Source organism: Fulmarus glacialis, unplaced genomic scaffold, assembly GCF_000690835.1.
Source record: "Fulmarus glacialis isolate BGI_N327 unplaced genomic scaffold, ASM69083v1 scaffold3748, whole genome shotgun sequence".
Classification (NCBI taxonomy): Eukaryota; Metazoa; Chordata; class Aves; order Procellariiformes; family Procellariidae; genus Fulmarus; species Fulmarus glacialis.
This window is the reverse complement of record NW_009227441.1, coordinates 901-23,130: the sequence shown is the minus strand read 5'-3', so window position 1 is coordinate 23,130 and position 22,230 is coordinate 901. Positions and strand designations below refer to the sequence as shown.

General features: G+C 48.3%; 1 protein-coding gene across 1 annotated transcript; it reads right to left on the bottom strand.

The window, feature by feature from the left end:
- Positions 1–2,655: 2,655 nt before the first annotated feature.
- On the bottom strand, positions 2,656–20,702 carry CYTH4 (cytohesin 4). The gene is made up of 13 exons (XM_009583137.1): positions 20,473–20,702; positions 14,270–14,352; positions 11,833–11,933; positions 11,510–11,576; positions 9,052–9,170; positions 8,591–8,671; positions 7,812–7,924; positions 7,086–7,234; positions 5,280–5,391; positions 4,773–4,849; positions 4,349–4,420; positions 3,354–3,508; positions 2,656–3,025 (listed from the first exon to the last, which is right to left on the bottom strand). Exons 1-13 carry the CDS (start codon positions 20,489–20,491, stop codon positions 2,953–2,955), a joined length of 1,221 nt encoding a protein of 406 aa, XP_009581432.1. The 5' UTR covers positions 20,492–20,702; the 3' UTR covers positions 2,656–2,952.
- Positions 20,703–22,230: the final 1,528 nt, after the last annotated feature.

Genomic DNA, 22,230 nt, shown 5'->3' with positions numbered 1-22,230 from the left:
AGTGATGTGGTCTATTCCACACATCTGCAGTATTCTCCTCCCAGCTCTTTTATTAAAATAGATGGACATTTATTATGAAAATGAATTACTGGGTGTGCGCAGGAGTCCTTAGGCAGGCAGCGAATAAGTGTCAGTCTTCTGCGTGTATGTCTATGTGAGCCACATACGCTGCCTATGATGAGAAAGAGGAAAACATCTACCAGATAGCAATCTGTCATATTTGGTACTTGAAGGGCTCTCTGTGTGTCTGTGTGTCTGTGTGTATGCATTCATGTGTGTGATGCTACGGTTGCCCTCAGCAAAGGGAATGTGTGATGGTGGCCAGGAACACATTCCCTGGTGGTGCCATTCTAGTTGCACAAGTCGTTCCTGTCATAAATTTGCAAGGGCTCCAAGCATGGCTGTCAAAGCACACAGATATGAGTGGGTGGTCAAGTTTTATAGACCTATCCTGAGACACCCTGGCCAATACCAAATGCATTGGTATTCAGCAGGCAGGAGGTCAGGGATACCACTCGGAGAGTGCACATGTTGCATTGCTGGTGGGCAACATCAGGTACCATTGTGATCACAGCACTGAGGAGACTGGGGCATGGTACAGCAAGGAGTTTGGAAACAAATTTTCTGTGCTGGAGCCAAGGAAAGGCAATGGAAACTCAAACTTACTGTCTCTCTCCCTACCTCATTCTCTAGGAGAAAGGAAACCTGGTCGATCTCCTCCTGACTCTTGAGGTTAGTTTGGTGGATGAAAATTACACAATTGCCTGTCTCTGTGCATTGTTTTGCCCCTCAACAAGTTGTCCTTCCCACCTTGTTCCCGCTAGGAATAATTCTGTTCTGCAGTGTGTGGGTACCCGGGGGAAGAAGGGAGAAGAATGGACACAGGCAGCCTGAAGAGAATTGCAAGGATTTGGGATAAGGAGGGACTGGGAAGAGCTTGGATAAACCCTGCTATCATAAGAATGATCCAGGTAAACTCTAGGGAGGGCTTACCCTGGATTCTCTCACCCAAAGCCAGATTGTGGGTAGAAAAGAGACCCCAGGCTGCATTTTGATGGCTTTTGTCACACAGAGCACGAGCCTGAGGGGCACTAGAACAGACATTTCTCACCCAAATCCTAGGCTCTGGGGCATCTTTCACCAACCAAGTGGGTATTTATATTTCTCTTACATATATTGGAGATGTTGCCAAGATAAGGGGCAATACTCTGACTTTTCCTCCCACTGCTGGACAAGACCCTGCCTCCCTGCATTGAACCCAAAGCAAGAGTGAATGTGTGCATGAGCACATGTGCTCTAGAGCAGTGGGCAGCAAACTCAGTCCGTATCACATCAGTGACAAAGAGATTCAATGCAGGAGACATTTGCAGGCGCGAGCAGAAGAAAACCTTCACGTTCCTTCTCCGGGGTGAGCGCGTGCTTCAACTCCAAGATACACTCCCTGCCTCTTGAAATTAATTCAACATTCCTGTGGCTTGGGCAAAAATAACTAGAATGAATAATCGGGCTGTGCTGGCCCTGCTGCAGATTGCCTGGTAGGTAGAGCCCTCTGCAGGAAGAAAAAAAGCAAGAGACTGAGACAGCACCGGTGTTTACTAGAAGAGACCCAAAAGGTAACAGATGAAATAGCAATAGCTTATCACGTCCTTTAACCCTGCAGGTGTAATTGTCCCTGGTGAGCCTCTGGCATTTGCCTCCGTGCCGTTCCCAGCTCACAGTGTTACAGCTGCCTGCACCTTTCCTCTGGTCCCATCAACTACTCCTCCCTCCCACGCTGCCCAACAGCTGCCTGCTTGTGCCACGCGCTCAGCCTGCCTGCATTTTGGGTGCAGTGCAGAGCTGCGGTGGTGCTCAGGCTGCTTTGCTAGGTGCAGGAACATGACACTCTTACCTCACATCCTCTGCCTTTATCACTAAAACAATCATGTTACCCTGAATTTTGGGCTTGTTTCAAGCACTTTTATTTCTTTCTTTACACAAGAGACAAAAAAACGCAGACAGCAGATGAAACCAATTTGTGAAGATGGCCTCTGTGTGTGTGTGTGCTTGTGTGTGTCTGCACCTTCAATTTTTCATGCCTTCTGGCTGCAGGCCTTTACATACAAAGGGATGGTACAAGGAAGCAACCTTTGCTGGGGAGCCATCAGCCAGGAGGAGAGCTAGTGTTTGGGTTTCTTCCCTAGGGAAAACTGTGGTGCTTCCTGAGTCTCAAAACAGAGAGGCAAAAGACCCAGAGCCGCTTCCTTGGTCCCACAGCCTCTCTACACTCAGTTACCCCTTATCTCCCCATCCAACATCTTTAACTTTCTAAAACCTGTGACTCAGTTACAGAGCAGGGACTTCCCAGGATTTCAGCCCTCATGGCTATAGGAAGAGGTAGAGGGGTCTCGTCTAAAAGAGGGCTGCTTATCTTCTCTTGGCCTCTGGTTTCACAGTGAGGTCTCAAAGTTGCCCCTTCTCCACAACCACTCTACATCTGTTCGTGAAAAAGAAATCTCTGGGGGTTTTCTGCTCTGCAACTGACTGGACCGTGCTTGGCTGCTCCGAGAGCATCTACATGGTTCCTCACAGAAAAATACCCAGGCCTGGTTTGATGGTGGGAGGGGCTGGAGACATTCTGAAGACATTCTTGTCTCCTCTAAGATCCTGTCCTACATGCCTGGGGCTATATGGGAGAACCCAAAGGCCAGTTGCTGTTGAGCCTTTACGTTCGGACATGGGAAACGTCATGCCCATGATTCTGACAGTCCTCACTGGATTGCACCCTGCACCTCTGCCTTCAGTTTGGAAAGGGAAGAAGCAAATCTGGCAAGTTGTCCTGTCAGTCATCTTCCTGCCAAGTGGGAGGCAGAGGGAACCAATGCTCCCAAATTTCTTCATTGGAAGAGCCCGGCATGGGAGGGAAGCTGTCCAACAGCTACATCTTCCTGCTGCCAGTGACCAGATCAGGGCTCAGTTTTTGCTGGCAATCTTTTTCTTACGGGCAGAGACCAGATCATAGAAAGGATCCTGTGTGATGCTGGTCCTGGAAATAAGAGGAAATGGGAGCAAAAGTAAGAGATTTAATGCTGGAGAGCAGCACAGGCAACCTAACTGAACTTGCACAGAGACACCATTCACCAAATTGTAGGTCTGGAGATCTGCAGACCCACAGCAGAGAATTTAGCTGTGGCTAGAGATTCTCCAGAAGGGACTTTGAAAATCTTTGAAGTCAAAAGGTGCCACAGTTGCTAGACTGCAAACATTCCTTTCCACCCCCTTTTTCAAGCTCTAGTAGCCAAATAAACTGTGTGACCATTTGTCCCTGGGGCTGAACAAAGGCAAGATCAGGCCTCCAGTTCTGGTCTCCTCACCGTATTGCCTCAATCCACTCATCACGTTCTGCTGGTGTGGCTGCTGAGATCTTGTAGGACTGATGCTTGCCTTCAACCACCTTCCCATCCCCGTCTGTTTTGCAGGCTTTGATCTTCTGCCCTTTGCAGTTGGGATTGAAGAGCTCAAAGCAGTTCTGTCAGAAAGAGAATAAAATGGAGCAGTAGAGGAGGACAGGGTGGACCAAGGAGACTACCCAACTGTGGGTGACAGGCTCAGAGAGCTTCCAAAGGGGAGGAGAGCATTCTGTCTCTGAAATGCAACAGAGCTTTTCTTTCCTCACCCCAAGAATCCCCCAATGATTAGATCTCCAGGCCACCCCTCTTAGATAAATACACCCCACCTGTGAAGGACTGCACACTAAAACAGGGTTTATGGAGAGATGGAGCATCAACAGTTATCAGAAAACACCTTCTGGGATCTGTCGCTCTGCTCTACTCATGAAGATCTCTCCCCTTTTTAAGCAAATGCAACACACTCTCTTCTGCCTGCCACCACACAGATAGAAGGCACTTTTCCCAGAGTCATGACACATCGAAGAGTGGGTATCCACAAAAGATGCACAGACAAAGACTGTCATTTCCTGGGCAAGTTTCCTAACACCACAGCACTGTCTGGTCTACATGTGCTGTAACTCATTATGGAGGGTCCTGGGGAGAGAAATTGAACACACATCTCCTGGTGCAAAACAAGTAGGGAGTCAGCTGTGTGCACTCATCTCTGCCCCCCTACACACATACACACACAAAAACATACAATACAGCCAGCCAAAGGACAGCTCTCTAGTTCACACCAGATCTTCCCTGGTAAAATACAATCACGTTTGGATACCATCATGTTTAGATGGGGAGACAAGGCAGTTTGGAATGGCACCTTCACTCTGAGAAGCGTGGTAAGAGTAGGGTGTGTGCACCCTCTCTTCCCTCTGACTGCCTGAGAGCCTGCGTTGGCAGAGTACCAAGCAATGGAGACTTACTGGCTTTTTGGGATCATCCACCTTCCGGACTGATAGGTTCTCCAGGGGGATAATGCCCAGAGGCTCTTTGTCCTGAAGGCAAGGAAACATGAATTAACACCCAACGTGCTCCCCACAGCTATGCCACTAATTAGAGCCTCTCTGATTTCCCAGACGTGTGCCTTTGTGGGGGTGACAAGGGCAGTGTAGGCCTGGGGAGACCCCCTCCATTTACACAATGGGGAGCTTAGTTAACAGGAGATTACAGCAATAGCTGCAGTGTCCAGCCTCTCTCCTCCTCAAGACCAGAGGCGAGGAAACAGCATAGGAGAGAAGGGAGGTCTGAGTTCAGTATGGGAGGATACCATAGAAGAGAAGAGTTGCCCCCTACCCTCTGCTCCCATCACCCAGGACACAGTTTCCCAACCAGGAGTTAAGCCTTTACCGTGGTATATTCAAAGTAGTACAGGCAGCTATCGGTCAGAATGAACCAACGGCGTTTCCAGGTTTTCACACGTCCTCCTAAAGGCAATGAGGTTCAAAAGCCATTAGTCACACATTTTGCTGTCCTTCCCGCCCCCCATCAAGCTCCAGACATGCACACACAGCTCTCCCTATAGATCAGCCCCAAGGAGGCAGCCGTGGTGCTCACTGCTGACGTGATGCCGTATGGAGGACACGCACACACAGGGAGCCAAATTTCCCCTGATGGGGCTGGGAATGGGGAGGGGTGAGGGATTATCTTTTTGAGTCCCTTTTTGAGCAGACAGAGCCTGCAGGAGCTGGGAGGAGAGAGCAGGCGGCTGGTTTCAACAGCAGGTGTCAGCCTCACCCCACCGCAGCAGACGGGAGGGAAGGACAGCAGAGATGCTGGTGGGTTCCTGGGGGAGATTTGTGGTGGGAGGCAGGCAGGCGGGGAATTCAGAGGAGCTAGGGGAATCCTCCCCATTACCTAGTTTCAGGAGCCAGCCCTCACGGTTAGGGTTGAAGAAAGTATGCGTGAGGTCGTTCCCATCATCCTCTGGTATGGAGAATGGCTCGTTCTTTATGCTTTCAAACAGATTCTGCCCCAGAGCGTTGGTGGAAGAAAGAGAGGTGGAAAGAGAAAGAAAGAAAGACAGGTTTCCTACAAAGCTTGTACACAACTCTCCTAGTCCATTCGGTTCATCACTCTGTTTCCACAGGGGCAGGCGGGTGAATGGGAGGGGAGCGGGCAGTGAGCGCTGGGGGTACAACAGCCCTCAGTCTACACCTCACAGGGTCTCAAGGGGGATCACCAGCTCTTTTCTGCATCCTGTGTCAAAAAAGAGACACAATTTGGAAAGTCACAGACTCAAAAGTGTGCACCCATATCAAGAGAGGCTGCAGTGACCAAACCCAGCACGCCACACGAGTGCCGCTGTGGGTAGTACTAAGGCACTGCAGGGGGGACACACGACATGGCAGAAACTGCAGCCCCATTTAGGCCCTGGGTTGGTGGTGCCAAACACTCTGCTGAGGACTTGTATGTAGACACCAATTCACACGTCTACATGACCACAAGGAGGCACATTTCATAGAACCAAGGCTTTTGCACTGAGGGACACACAGTGTGACATTCATAACAGCAGAGTGATAGGGAGACAGTTACTAGCTTTCAAGGGATACAAAAATGCTGCTCACATCATTGGATTTATTACACAAATTCCAAGCCAAGAAAAAAAATTAAACTACAGGCTCCCTCAAATTGCCTGAAAGAAATGACACTCTGGAGAAAAATCTAAAGCCTTTACCCTGAGGGGATGCTGCTCAGCAAACCCAAGTGTGGGATGTAGGCAGCCTCTTTGACATAAGACACAAGTTATTCTCCCCAGGTTGGTTGGGTGAAGCTAGACACATGTAGGCAGGCTGCCCACCTCTACCTTGCCTCATAGGGCAGGTCTCATGCCTGCCGAGGCTTTGGGAAAGTGGTAGCTCCAGCTTTGCTAATGGATGCGTTCCCTGTCTCTGTCTCCCCCTCTCTGCATCTTCATCCTCTGGGATGAGAGACACCATAGACCTGCTGAGAGCTTTACAGATGCTGGAAGAGATGCTGGAAGAGACCCTGACACTCGTTTGGGGCTTGTTGGCTCTACTCACTCAAAGATATAACCTGGTGTAAGAGAGGTCAGGCACTGGTGTCCTGACTGATGTGAACAGTGGAGTCAGCTGAGACATTTAGGTACAAACAAGGGAAAGGGATTCATAATCTGGGCCACGGTGACATTGTCTCACACACACAGAGACACACAAGAAACAGACAGTCCTTTTGGGGGCTAGGACTTTCAAAGCTGGCCAAAAGAGTCAGGTGCCCAGCTACCTCCCACAGAGGTGGGTGCCCCGTTCACACAGCCTCATACCTACACAACACACAGACACCCGCAGCTCATGTTTTCCTCTCTCACACAGTTAGAGTATCTGTTCCTCTCTCACACGGACACACTTAAAAGCACAAACTTTCTTAAACCAATACTGCTACTCCCTGAACGTCTCCAGCCCTGTCTCTCTTGCTCCATGTCCTCACCAACAAGCATGTGTGCAGGCCCTCTCCAAAGCAGTTTCCATGTTTTCCAGCTTTGCTTTTGTACATACTGCCCTCTTTCCTCATGCAGCTCTTCCCCTTGTATGGCAGAAGGTCAGTAGGCCTGTATTACACTGAGACCTGTGGACCTTTGCTTCTCAGTGGATCCCAAGCCAGAGGGAAAAGAGGGACTGATGAGAAAATGAGAGGTCTTCTTACCTTTAAGAGCTCTTCTGGCAGGTCCCCTCCACTGTCAATGCCTCTGTTGATGGATACAAACCTTTCAAACGGGGGCTTGTCTTTCACATTGGGGTTGTGCAGGCTGGTGTTAAGCATGATGATAGAGAAGGAGAGTATATAACAGGTATCTGGCAATGAGAGAGAAAACCAGGATGGGTGGCACTTGTCTTAGAGGGCAGATCAATCCACACACTAACAGGTGGCTTGGTTTCCAGTCACCGGAGAACAGCCTCATCTCCTCCACTGTAGGAGGAAAAGGGAGATGTCTCCTCTGCTAGGAGTAAGAGGGACAGACAGGGCTAGAGGAGAGTTGATCTCCTATGATGGAGGTGATTCTGTCCCCTCAGGGTAATGGGGCAAGTTGGGTAGATCTGGTCTGATAATGACTCTGCCAGCAGAAAAGCTTCTACAGACCCATGTCTGTCAGTGCTATCTTTGCTGCGATGAGGTATACCTCATATGGGGCTGGGAGCACTTCTTAAGTCTATTGCCCGTGGGGATGGACTAGAGCACAGTAGCAAAAGGAGGACTGAAGACCCTCAGCCTATTGAAAAACTTCACAGGAACTGGGCTGCCTCCTTCAGCTTAAGGGGAAACATCCACACTTCCAAGTGATGCCCTCTGTGCTTTGTGAATGGAAAAGGAAGCTCCTCTCTAGCGAACAGTGGAGCTCAGCTTTACAGGCCTTCTTCTCCCCATAACTACCTGTGGACTGGAATACTCCCGGGTTACACCTGCAGTACCAGTTGGCAAAGGCCTCCATCATCCGGTCAATCTTCTGCGCTTCCCCAGGCAGCCGGAAGCTCCATAGGAACTGTCTATCAGGAGCAGCATGCCAGAGAGTTTGTCAGATTGGGTGCAGGGGACATTTATCCCTTCCCTCAACCCATGGGACACCATGAAAATAAAAGAAGTCATCCCATCAGACTGGGGAGACAACACAAGTGCATGAAGCAGGAGGTCTCCTCTCTAGAAATTGCCTGGGCTCATCAGCCTCAAACACACTAAAAGGAGGAAGCAGAACTAAACATCCTGGAAATCATGGCTCCTCTTCCCTAATGAGTGCCCTGCAAGGCAGCAGAGACCTCAAGAGAAAGAGTCTTACCAGGAGGCTGGCCTATAAGAAAACAAGATGCCCTAAGACAGATTCACTTTGTCACTGACATAACGGGCACTGTGGACAGAATGTTTCCTGGTGCAAAAAATAACTTGCCCCATCTCCCCAGCCACTGAAGCCACAGTGACCCACTTTGCTTTTCCCATCTTCTCTGCACATGGCCAGTCCAGTCAAGGGGCCATGAAAGAGTTCCCCCAGGAAAAATTGTTAACATCTCACAGAGCAACAGTCTTGGAGCCAACACAAGCAGCAAGGCCTTGCGAAGCCCCATTTCAGCCCAGCAGGGCTTCACGACCTTCCTGGGTGGTAAGACCAAGTGGCTGAGCAGGCTCCTGCTCCATCCCCTGCCTCCTGCATGCTCACTCACCTCAGTGCCTGCACCAGGTTGAGGTTGGCAAACTGGTGACATGCCACAAAGGCTTGGAGGATCTGAATGTTTATGGGGTCCCTGGGAGAAGATAGAAGGAAAAGGTCAGAAGAGAGCTTTGACCCTGCACAGTTTGGATGCCCCTTGGTGTGATGACATGCACCTGGCTCCATCCCAGCCTTCACTTCCCCTCTAACCAACAAGAAGCCAAGATGCACACTCTTGTCTGGGAAGACTGACCCCATTACAGGCAGGAGGAAAGGTAGCCCATACAGCCAGCCTTAGTCACACTCCAAAGGCCCCCCTCGGGGTGAACTGCCCACCCAGCCCACTGCAGTTTGAGGTATGTTCAGTCTCGGCACCTGACTGAGGTCTGCCGGGGTCATCTAAAATGGTAGTTGAGAGGGGCCAGGCAGGACAGGGCCTCCAAAGGGCCTCCTCATCCTGGCTGGGTTGCTCACCTCCCACCCAAGTAATCCCCAATGGCTGTCTTGTTCAGGCCTTCACCCTTGTGGAGGAATTTGGCGATCTCCTGCAGGTCTGAGGACAATACCTGGTGCTCAATCAGGTACTGGATCCCCTGGGGAAGGAGAAGCAAGACAGTGAAGTTAGACTGCTCTGTGGGCTGGTAAGAAAGTAGGACCCCAACACCCTGGTATCAGTCTTCCTTGGCTTTGGTGATGTTGCCTCCTCTGTTACTCCCCAGCTCCTTCATGGGAGACCACAGCCATGTTCCCACCCTTATTCCACCCCTCTTCATCTACTCTGGTGGATCAGTCCCACTTCTATTTCATCCCTAGATGTGGATTAATGTTTCACTGGGATGGAAACTCAAGCAAACAAAAAAGGGCAATGTAGGTTAAAAGTCCAAAAGGCAGGTAGATTTAAGGCAAAGTCAAAATAGTTCATTTTAACATTTTCAATCAAAATATCTCAGTGTTCTCTTCCTAAATGTCTTTTTTTTTCTGAATTACCTTAAAGAAAAAACTGTTTGTTTAAAAAAAGACATAATCAAAAAAAGTACTCAGCAAAAATATGGGCTTGAGACAACTCAAAATTATTTTTTTCTAAATTTTCTTCTATGTCACAGAACAGAGAAGACTGCAATCTTCTCAGCTCCATGCTCCCCAGCCAGTAAAGATGGAGTATGATTTTTATGGAATATAGAGGGTCTGAGTTGGGCTGTACAAAGTCAACACTCTATTTTAGAGGGAATTTCGTGATTTTCAAAGTGACAGAAAGTTGAGGTTTTGTTCAATTCTTGGCAATATCGAAAAACACTGCAACTCTCCAGACCACATTGCAATTCTCCTCACAAAATACAATAAAGGAATGAAAATTGTTTTAGATCCATCAAAATGTTCTACTTCAACAGAATCAATTCACTTTGCCTTGTAACATATAAGAAACTATTTCTAAAATGCCCCAAAGAAAAAGCAGTTTCAAAAGAAGAAATTGAAATGTTTGTGAGATTTTTCCACACTGTTTTCCTTTCTTTTTCCCCAGACGGAATTTCAGTAAGATCAATTTAATTTTGCAAAGCACTGCAGTGGTGATGTGGCTCCATTCTCCAGAAGAAAATGTTTCTCCCAAAAGGTTTTGTTCAGCTGGATTCCTAATGCTTACCTCCTCTAGCCTCAGGAACTTGCCCTGAGGTCTTGGAAATAGGAACTCATTGAAAGTATCAGCATTGCATGGATGAAGTGTAACCTTAACAAGGAGGGGCAAAGAAAGTTCCTTGCATTGCAGCACCTGTCAGCCTATGGCATGTGGCAAAAGGGAAGCAATAAACAGAGATCTGCATATGCTTATTCTAAAGTAAAAACAATATAGGCACATAACATTTCGACCAGGCTGATCAGCATTGAACTAACAAAGCTAAACTGGTTTGGGGTCAGAACTAGTTCAGGTATTTCTGCACAGCATGGCACAGTGCCACAGAGAGAGATGCCTCTGGGGCCTCAAACCAAGGTCAGATGGAAAGACAAAATGAAACCTGCTCTCACACAGACTGTAAGTACTGATATCACTGCTCTGAGACAGCTCCCACTGGCAGAGGGATGTCCAGGGAACTGGCAAGCACTCTAGGTGTGGTGCGGACACTGGGAAAAGGCATCCTGAGGGTCTCAGCAGGGCAGAGGAGGAGGAATGAAAAGCTGTCGCTCAAACCAGCAGCCATCCAAGGTGCTAGCTGTGGTTAGCTGACAACGAGCAATCGTTCAGTCGCAGCTTGTAGTTTTCCTTACAGAGCTCAAAAGAAATGGTCCACCAGTGAGAAGGAAGGAAGAGGAAACCATCTTTCTCACATCTTCTCTACTTAATCATGATGATTTTAGAGCTTTCTGCAGAGGGCTGAAGGCTATGGAGTCTGGACCCCACTGGTCAGAGTCCCAGAAAGTGGAAAACCTGGATTCACTCCACAATCCAACCAGTACTACCAAAACCAAAACTACTTCCAAAATGAGAGAGGCAGCTTGTGCTCTTCTGTTCTAAATAAGCCAAGGAACCTGACACACTCTCAAACATCTCACCTTCTTCTTACTTCATCCTCCTCCATCACACTATGGCCAATTCTTAGCCTCTTACAGGCAAGAAGAGCTGGGCTGAAGGAGATTTGGCTCTTAACATGTTGGCAGTGTTAAACCGTCTTTCCTTTATTTCTCTTAGTTTTGGGTTGCATCTGATGGGACTGCATATAGGCACATGATGGGGGGAGACAACACAGCTTCATCATATCAGAAGACCTTATTCAGGGACAGGAAGGAGGGTGCTACTAACTGGAGCCTTAGTGAGGTAGGAAACCAGCCCCACAGTCCCATGCTGTGGTTCCTTTGACATGGGTGGCTGCAAGTGGATCAGTAGCCAAGAGAAGCTCTTCCTCCCAGCTTTCTCCTCATAGGTGGAATGAGCAAATCCTACCTTTGCAGGGTCCATGTTGAATTTTTTCCGGCCCAGGGACAGAATTTTGTCCCTCTGTGATAGTTTGCTGCAAACACGAAGAAAAAGAAAAGTCAAACTTAGAATAAAGGGCCACGTTTCAATTCACTCACAAGGTAACTCAGATACCTCAAGGGCAGATGTCTGACTATCCAGGAATAAAGAGAAATCTCAGAGGAGAGAACAGTATTCCTGTCCTCATTTTCCTGTCCTTGTTGTGATCCAAATCGCATTGGTGTTTTTGTTTTCTCAACACCAAGAGAGAGACTTTGTAAACAAAGGAATACCCATCTTGTCCCACTTGCCTGGTCTGCTCCCCAGGATTATTGTCTGCTTCTTGCCTCTCCTCTGCATTTTGGAAGCACTCAATCTCTGCAAACACTTCAGCAATCTCTTCCTTCAGCTTCTGCAAAAGAAATATCAGGAGAATGAAGGTGATGGAAGGAAAAATAGCAGGCACATGTAGAGCATGTCTTTCTTCTTCCCTCAATCATAGGAAAAGGACAGGTCAGATGGTCACAACCAACCAAGGATGTCTATGAAATGGACACTGCTCTGGGATGACCCTGCTGGATTCCAGATGAAAACAATGGGAGAGAGGGGCAGAAGGATGTTCTCACGTCTATTGTCAACCACGGCTGGAAAATCAAGATTAGCCAGTGTGGAGAGTGTCAGAGAACTCACCCCCGTGTTGATTTCAGTTCCTCAAACAATGTCAGATTTGAGAGTCCTTCCATCGTGCCCGTTTCCTTCTAGCTTTTACTTTGCATAGCCCTGCTACACATCCAGGAAAGAGGAAGTGGAACCAGTAACTGTGAAGTCAATATGAACCTGAAGTGGCCACCTTGTGAAACACAGAAATTTTAACGTACCTATCATTCAAATACCATGGAGCAGATACCTGTCTCTAGGTGGAGAAAGAAGAGAGTAGGAGTAAAAGAAGAGTAATCACCACCAAATTTTAAAAAATCAATTATAGAATTCAGTTTCCTTTAGGCCCATGATAGACCATGGCTTTCTTGGCTGGATATTCTGCGTTACCAAGGAAATGCAGATGTCTTATCACCTTGCTTCCATCCTGCAGTTATGGTCCTCCTCAGAGCCAGAGTGCATCATAGCTCTCTTCCAGGAATCATCCAAATTCTTCCCCATGCAAACCAGAATAGGTAGGGGAAGAAGGTTTGTTTTATGACAGATCTTGCCTCAACAAGGAGTGACGATGTGGCCGGATGTATACACCCAGATAGAGAAACTGAAGTTCTCCAATATCCCATAATTTAAAAGAGCTTCTGTATCTCAGTTTTGCTCTGCCCTTCATTCTGTTGTACTTCATCAGTCTCCAGAGCTGGGAGCGTTCCTTACTGAGCTTTAGGTATTGCACAAATGTAACAAAGCCGTGATCTTAGCTCCTGAATTTCAAATGATTATCAGTTTTGTTATTTTATTCACTGCTGCCTTTCGGCAGTGTAACCGGCAAGTCTAGACCCACCCTCTCCGCTCCTCCCTCTCCCCCCACCAGACATCCCCCCAAGTCTTTGTGTTAAAGGGTATTGCTAGACACTTTCTGAAGAAATCCACCAGGGAAAATGCCTCTGGGTCTAGGTACTCTTGCACCTAAATTCATTCTACTCCATTGGACAATGCATACCCCACTGGTTAATGGCTTTGGGATTTAGAGCATGGGTCTGTGTAGTCTAGCAGTTTTTCTCTGTCCATAGTGGGTAAAAAATGTAGCATTCCTATTCAAGTATCCTGCCTCCTACAGTGCCCATTGCCTATTCTGAAAATTGAAGAGATAAGAACCACACATAAGCAAACCACATGCACATATATTCAGAGCCTGTTTTGCAAGAAGGGATAAGACACCATTCTGATTTGCAGCAGAGATGGTAAATCTGGAAGCCTGAGAAGTAATAGGTAGTTTGGCTTGATCCTTTACTCTACGCAAGGAAATACTGCACCTATTCCCTAGGCATCTGGACATCTTCATGTTGTGGGACAATCAGTGCAAGGCCAATGATTCAGTGCAAGAAGCTCTCTCAAATGGGAGACCACATTCCATGGTGGTGGAGGCAGAACAGAATAGAAAGTGCACAGCACCATGCATGACTGTGATGTGATATTACTGACTGATTTCGAATCTGTCGCTTTCAGACATTTTAGGAATTAGTGGAAAAATGTTTGGGTCTGCTAAAAGAAAAGAAGAAAAGCAAGTTCAACCACGGAAACTTGTGTGAAAGGTCCTGCCATCACACCTCTCTAAAGAGACAGGATCCTTCATGGAGGACTTGTTAGAGGTCCATAAACTAAACAAAAGTTTGATAAACACAGGGGGATGCAGCAGGTAATTAGGACTGATGTGTCATTAGCAGGTAATCAGTAATTAAAAATAATCATAAAAGCTGAGCCAGATCCCTGCCAGTACAACTTAGTAAAGTCATACTCATTTCCTTAATCCTAAATATGCAATTCCAGCTCATCCCTGCTAATGAGCTGACCAGCCTTTCTCAAATATCCCATGAGGGTAGTTGATGACTCCTGCAGCAGAGAGTACCACAGGTTGGATGTACACTGGTGGCAAATATGCCAGGACAGCCTGAAGTTCAGCATTCAAGTTGGATCATGCCAGAGCAAATGTCTCCTGTGCAGGAGCACTTCTGCGTGGAAGTTATGTGAAGACACTTCTTGGTGAAGACAGTTTTGAGAAGGCTAGGCAGACAGGAGGAACAGGATGGTCCTTACCTTAATGTCCTCCAAAAGCTCCTGTCTGTGCTGCCTGATTTTCTCTATTTCAGCCTCTTCAGCCTCACTCAAGTCAGTTGACCCTGGAAGAACAAAGATGCCTGTGAGAATAGTACTGGGGCCAACATATCACAGGAAAAGCTGCTTCAACCTCTCAACACCTATCCTCTCCTAGGGTCATGCCACAGCAACTCTGATTTCTGTGTTTCAGCATTTATGTTCCCTGCTGTTGCAGCCACTGCACCTCAGCTTTGCCCTGCAAATGGTTCTCAGTCCAGAGCGAGCAGCAGCACAGACCCATATAACCCTCCTAGCAGCCAGCCACTGTGCCGGTAGCCCTCTGATCTAACCCTGCAGCAACCCACTCCGCCTACTCAACCGATTTTGCTTACCGCGAGCATGATGAAGAGGTCTTACCAAATGCTCTTTGGTGGTTTTTATGTCAGTCATCTTTATATAGTGAAAAGCTGTGACCTAAATACTTCATCTACATCCAAACTTCCTATGAAGAGTCACTGGCTTCATGGATTGGTCCATCACAGCTAGAGTCAGAAATGGCTTAAGAGAGAGAATCAAGGTTTTTCAAGTCTAAGGGCAGGGTCTGGGGGGATGAAAGCCTTGCTGAAAAAGGAGCATATATGGGAGGCTGTTGTTCTGTGGCCTACAGACAATGCAGAAATACGAGTAGGCTTCCTTGTAATGTACAGGAAGTTAAACAGATACCAGCAGAGCCAAGGTGACCACGAAACAATTCATAAAAGACCTAGAAGAATTGGGGTGACAGCATTGCTGCTAAATATAATCCAGGTGAAGCACAGCCTCTTCAGCAAGGAGGAAGAGGAGGCTGCAGCCCTAGAGAGGCAAAGCAGATGGTGAGCCCCAGGAAAAAAACAGGGGGCTCACACAAGGCTGAGAGCACTGTAGCTCCTGGGAGGTCACTGCAGAAGTTGCAGACAGGGTCCTTGCTACACCTAAACACTGTGAGACAAAGCTTCCCCAGGAAGCCAGGTCAGGTCACTGGATGCCCCGCTCCACTGTTTCATAAGCCAAAATCCCCTGGGCCTCCTGTCTTCCTGGAAAAAGGGGAAGTGGTGCCAGTTGCCTTGGAAATTCTCTTAGGGTGGATCTCACATGCAAAACAACTGCTATAAATATGAGTGGGGAAAAAAGGGGAAGGAACCAGCCAAGACAGACAGAAGGAAAAGGGGACAAGGGCAGTCATCTCAGAGCCCATATGCTTCTTTCCTGTCATGGCCACAACAGCTCAGAGAGACCTGCCTTCACCGATCCTAATCTTTCCCCCATCCTCCCGGGTGGTTGGGTTTCCATGTGCTAAGTCTGTCCTATTACTTTTCTCAGGCTGCAGCCTCTCTCCCGTCACTCCTCCCGCTCTTTTCAAGCATTGCATTCCCTGTGGAGAGGCTGCTGAGCCTCTGGGAGGAAAGCATTGGGCAAGGAGCCAGCATGAAGCCAGGGCTGGGAAGGACCCATGTCCCCTCCCAGCTCTGCAAGTAGCCCTCCTAAAGAGCTGAAAGAAGCTGACTGATTGCTGAAGCCAGTCAAGAGGGGAGGAAAACCTGTGTCACCCAGCAGCTCGCAACAGCCAAATCTGTATGTGAGGGGAAAACAAACAAACAAGCAAGCAAACAAGCAAGCAAGCAAACAAACAAAACCCAACCAAACAAAAAGAAACAACAACGAAAAAACCCATGTAGTGGCTTTGCTGCTTGTTAGGCGGGTTGCTGACTTCCCCTTGAATGTCAGCCCTGCGCCTGTGAGCGGTGCCTGAGTCTTTCAGCTTATTTTGTGTCTCCCGCCGTTCTGGAGTCTGCAGGAGATGAGGCCAGCCCTTGGGCTTCCCAGCTTTATTTCTCTCACCCCTACAGGGGCTGGTAATTGTGGAATCACTGGGGTGATTCCTTGACAAATTACCACTAAGACACTTTGTCCTATATTTCTTTCCACAAAAGCACCATAGCAGGACATACCCGAAGAACCTTTCCTTCCCTCATCCCATCAGCAAAGTCTGTGGTGTGGCTGGTTTCTTTGCTTCAGTTGTTCTGTGTCTACTGAAGCAGCCCTACAGGGGCTGGTAATTGTGGAATCACTGGGGTGATTCCTTGACAAATTACCACTAAGACACTTTGTCCTATATTTCTTTCCACAAAAGCACCATAGCAGGACATACCCGAAGAACCTTTCCTTCCCTCATCCCATCAGCAAAGTCTGTGGTGTGGCTGGTTTCTTTGCTTCAGTTGTTCTGTGTCTACTGAAGCAGCCTAAAGCATTGCAAAGAGACGTGAGGCTCCCAGAGGACACCATCTCACTCACACGACCCACACTGAGACTGTAAATAAATCAGTCCCCCTTCCTCCTGAACATCTGAAAACCCCAACTTCCAAGTGATTTACCTGTCCGGTTTGTCAGAATGAGAAAAGTGTGGGAAGGATTGTGTGTGTGGGGAGGGCAGGGGAGAAAAAGCATAGGAGTCATGGAGTAGAGGAAGGAATCAAGGGATAAAAAAATGGGACAGGGTAACATAGTAAGGAAAAAAATGGATGGATCAAACTTTCAGTGCAATTTAGATTGAGCTGCAGAAAGGGTCCTTGTAAGGTTTCCCAAACAGCTTAAGTCCCTGATTGCCTTGGAAAATAATTCTGAGGTCAGTGCCTGCATGTTACTCTGCTTCCCTAACAGAAGTCCTAATGCTCTGCTCAAGGCTGTTCTGAGGCCGTTCATCAATGTTATTGCACACATTGGGGTCTACAGTTAGGGGAAGTGAACACAAAAGGCTTGTTTGAGGAACCGTCCACAAAAAGGCAGCGAAGACAGCAGATGCAGCTGGGCAAGCAGCAGATGAGATAATGAGAGCAGGCTGCTTTGCCTTTCCTTCCCTCTCCACGTTGAGAACGAGCTGAGCCGGCCAGAGAGGGACACTCCAAGTGAAGCACCACCTGGCTTGCTCCAGACACTTGCAATGGCAGAGGGAATTCATCCCTGCACCAGGGACTGAGGAACGGCTTCAGCCTCGTCAAAATCCTCAGTATCACCAAGTTCCACTTCCCTCTAGGGCTAGGTCAGGGCACAGATGAAGCATAGCCCTGGTCAGGGTTCTCTGCACAGGGGGAAATTTCACCCTGATGAAGAACACCCCATAAAAACACCCACAGGTTTCAGGGGAATGCTGTCAGCCAAACCAACGCTGAAGTCTTCCAGTTCAGACACAAGACATAAAAAACTGGCTAGTATCCTCTCCAGAGAGGACATGAAGTTGCTGCTTGGAATTTATTTTCAGAGAGCAAATGTTGAAAGGAAAGGGCATCAGCATCACATTTGTGGGGCTTACACCTGCTCTTGAGGTTGTTTCCCCACTCTCAGGGCAGACCCAGATAGAAAGACCTGCCTGTTCTTCATGAATTGCCCAGGCTTGTATTTTTAGTGCTGTCACTCAAAACAGAACACAGACTTCAACTCCAGTTGTGGTGACTTACACCCTCAGCCTCCCCATCTGGAGGGCAGGTCAGAGTTACCCAAAAGTCTGGGTACTCATGTGGCCAGCAGAGAGTACTGTGTTTGCTGGTCTCATTCCCCATTGCAAAGGGTTGTGCAGAGCTGCCCAGATGCTAAGTGAGGCTTTCAATCCCAAGCAAAAGTATATAAATAGGAAGATAGCTTTTGGAGCGCAGAGATAAGTGGGAAGTGACTATCCAGGAGAGCTGGAAGGATGGACTGCAGAAACAGTAGGGGAAGGTTATGAAGAATGACTGCATCTATAGCACTGTTACAGACCATCCACATGCTACCCACCCACAGTATAACAGCAGAGGTTCAGCGGGCCCTTTTGCAAGGCAATGTAGGGCTCTGAGGGTGGCTGCTAAAGGATTTGGGCACCTCCACCCACGGCAACACACAAGCAGAGCAGCCTGATGGGCACCTTCTGCCTGGATGAGGCTGTCTGGTGGAAGAATTTCACCTGAAATTCCTTTTCTTTTTTGATATGGCTGCTGTGTCATCTCCAGCACACACCACCACCTCCCCAGCCAGGTACCAGGTTGGTACCAGGCAGATAACAGGAAGCCTTCCAGCTCCTCAGTTCCCTCCAGCCCAATCTGTCTCCCTCCTGCAGCCACTCCACAGTTGTCTTCCAGCTTGTGTCAGAAGAAATTCAACATGGACTTCGCACAGATTTAATTTGCACATTCCAGCTATGGGGGGAAAGGTGTGAAGAAGAATTTATGTTGTCTCCTGGTCCCCTTATCCCACATGACAACTTATAGCAACAGGATAGCTTCCAGCCACTTTTGCCTATAGCTCTCACCGCACACATCCTAGCACATGATACCATGGTACCAGTCTGCTCTCCCATGCTTCACACAAAGATTTGGCATACTGGCTCTGTGGCCTCACCCAGACAGTCACTAGAGGATCCTGAAGGAAGCTGGAAGAGGACATCCACTGCAGGGAGAGCAGCCTCCCCATGGACATAGTTCTCATATGCACGCAGCTGTGGCAGACAGGTACCTAAAAGGACCATTGCATCTCCGGGTAGGAGTGACTTCAGGAAAAGGTGTATGTGCACCTCTGACCTTCAGGAAAATCATGCCACAACCGAGCAACTTTAAACACATCCAGTGCTCTAAAGCTCACTGGAAAACTGTATCTGGCTGCAGCCTTGGCTCCAAAGGTAGAGCAGCATGAAACAAACCCACTTTCCCACCCAGCTGTGAAGTGACAGGCTGGGACTGAGCAAAGACATCAGTCAGAACCAGCACATCTCTTCAGGCATAGCCTGTCTCTGGGCTCTGCCTCTAGCCAAAGCTGAGCAAACCCGCATTGTCCCTGAGCAGGATCTCATTGTGCTATTGCAGCGTGTAACTTTTAAGATATAATTAACTCAGTAACACATAACTTGAGTGAATGACTGTGTCAGAACACCAGTTCTGAGAGCCTCAGTTTCTGTGGAAAGCACACCCCAGAATAAGTAGCAAAACATGACATACCCCCTGTCCTCCTGCCCAGCTTGTCCTGCAGAAGCTTTGTCCACCGTTGTTTTCAGGTGGTGAGGGCTGGGTGATCTGAAGAGACCCACCTTGACCAACATTCATAGCCAGATGCTGGCAAGAGCTCAGGCTTCCATAGGTGCCACCAATTTCCCTGACAAGCAAGGCTAGTATGTGGTTTGAGCGTGCCCTTTCCTCGGCTACCCACCTGCGAGCTAAACATTGCAGAACTGTTGTTGAAACTGGGCACTGCTTTTTCCCTTCACTCTGTGCTCTATAGCCTTTATGCAAAAGCCTGTGAGGACAGAGAGTCAGACACAGCAGAGCCTTTGCAAGACAACCCCTTTTCTTCCTGGCCCTTGTTCAGCCTATTCCTCTTCAGCTCTCCCTGTCTGCTGCCTTTGCACAGACACACACTCAGAGCTTCCTCAGCCAGAGGCTAGAAATGTTCAGTCTGGCAGTATGCCTTTCCCTGCTGAATCCCAACCACTTTATCTGCCACCTGCCAAAGTAGGAAATAAAACCTGAGATCTCTCTCAGTTCCTCAGATGTGGCTTATCTCCCCGCACCCACATCTGCCTTTTGAGATTATTTCAGGACCAGGCAGGCCCACCTGCAGGTCACTTGGAGTTGGTAGAACCCTAATACAGTCATTTACCTTTAACATGGACATAAGCAAGAGAGGCCCCAGCACCAAAAGCCTTGCAAGCATGTTGCACTCGGTTACCCAACTGCATGAGAGGATCCGCAAAGGCAAACCAGCTCCTGGGGGTTGTAGGAAAATGCCCCTGAGGAGCTTGCAAGCCATTCCAGAGTTGCATGAAGAGAAGCCAAAGCTTATAGGTGCTCATCCCAAGTGTCACATATACCCTTGATACCCCTGAGTCAGTTCCCAGCTGATCTCAGGATCACCAGCACAAGGGATCACAGCAGTAGACACTATCAGCACAAAGGCCATTCAAATCAGTGGGAAAACTTCTCCTGATGTGAAAGGAGTTTGCTTACGGGAGAGCAAGTAAAAAGAAAACCATGACTAATGCTGAAGGCTGACAAGCAATTAACTGCACCACCAGGGATCTTCCACCATCTCATTCCTCCAGCCACCAGCCACAGCATCCACTCTAGCTGCTGGGTGTGCTCTGCCCTGTCAAACTGAGCGGACAGACCTCACAGAAAACAAGGCAAAAGACGGTCAATGCTTACCAGCAGCACAAAAGTCCATCCTGAAGAAGAGTGCAATATATTTTCAACAAAAGTGATGTTCCTCCTTGCCTTCTGTTTGTTCAGATGCTTCACAGAACTGAAACAACTTGGAGCCAGCGACCAAGATCGTAGCAGCATTAGGGGGGCGGGTTGCCCCGTGACTCCGCCCTTCCTCTCCTCGTCCCTCTGACCACATCTCATGAGCTTGCATCAGTGAAGGAAACTGTATGTGCATACCGCTATGATCTAACAGGGTGCGCTGGTTTTGGCTGGGATAGAGTTAATTTTCTTCATAGTAGATAGTATAGGGCTGTGTTTTGGATTTGTGTTGAAAACAGCGTTGATAATACAGAGACGTTTTCATTACTGCTGAGCGGTGCTTACACAGAGTCAAGGCCTTTTCTGCTCCTCACACCACCCCACCAGCGAGTGGGCTGGGGGTGCACAAGAAGCTGGGAGGGAACACAGCTGGGACAGCTGACCCCAGCTGACCAAAGGGATATCCCACACCATATGACATCATGCTCAGCATATAAAGCTGGGGGAAGAAGAAAGAAGGGGGGGATGTTTGGAGTGATGGCGTTTGTCTTCCTAAGTAAGCATGACACGTGATGGAGCCCTGCTTTCCTGGGGATGGCTGAACACCTGCCTGCCAATGGGAAGTGTGAATGAATTCCTTGTTTTGCTTTGCTTGCGTGCGCGGCTTTTGCTTTACCTATTAAACTGTCTTTCTCTCAACCCACAAGTTTTCTCACTGTGACCCTTCTGATTCTCTCCCACATCCCACCAGGGGGGAGGGAGCGAGCGGCTGTGTGGGGCTTAGTTGCTGACTGGGGTTAAACCACGACAGACACTCATCCTCCTTCCGATTCTCCCCCTCATCCCACTCGGGGGGAGTGAGCGACTGTGCGGGGCTTAACTGCCGGCTGGGGTTAAACCACGACAGTCCTTTTTGGCGCCCAACGTGAGGCTCAAAAGGTTTAAGACAATGACAGGTTTGATTGGAATGTGCTAGATCAAATTTATAGCTGTTACTGCTGTTTAGCTATTGATCGGCACGCTTCTGTGCTTGCCATGGGGCTTGCTTGCCTTACTGTATATTAGAGTCTAGTGCTCGTTAGTGGCCGCTTTTTGCTTTTGCTACTTGCTGTAGTGCTTATCATCTGACTCTGCTGTGTCTGGGATCATTTTGATAACAGCAATGGCCATGCGCCTGGGCCGGCAGCTGGCCAGGGCATCGCTGCTGTTTCTGTGCTGCTCTACTGGACAGGCTGGAACTCCAGTATGAACTCGAGTCAAAGGGACTGTGACCTGTGGATGAGTCCACGTGGGAGCAGGACACCCCGAAGTGTCTGTGGCCATAGGGGCTCCTTGGCAACTTCTGAAATGCAAATCCACAAATGCATTTCCATCCCAGCAGCTTTTTGGGGAACCTCTGAGCAAACATCTCTGTTTGAAGGGACTGAAATGAGCAGTGAGAGGCTGATAGTACTTTAGGCTTTTGTCCGAGATACTCCGAGGAGAGAGGGGGGAAAAAAAGGAAGTTCTTGATTCAGAAAACCCTTCTGATTCAGGAAGTGGTTTCATTTTAAAGGAAAGATTCTTCCTGTTTTAATTCTGCAGCAGGTGGGGGGGGGATGAATGCTTCACAACTGGAGGATGGTTGATGGAAGGGAGAAGAGAGTCTTTTTCTCCTTTTCCTTCCCTCACTGCCCACTAAGTGATTTGTACTCTAAGACTTGCTCCTTTTTTTTCTGC

Excerpts from the sequence above, each read along its gene's own strand:
- CYTH4 (XM_009583137.1), bottom strand. Across the intron at positions 11,577-11,832 it reads AATCCTGGGGAGCAGACCAG|CAAACTATCACAGAGGGACA; the intron begins GCAAGTGGGACA and ends TCGTGTTTGCAG. Across the intron at positions 7,235-7,811 it reads GGGAGTATTCCAGTCCACAG|ATACCTGTTATATACTCTCC; the intron begins GTAGTTATGGGG and ends TCTCATTGCCAG.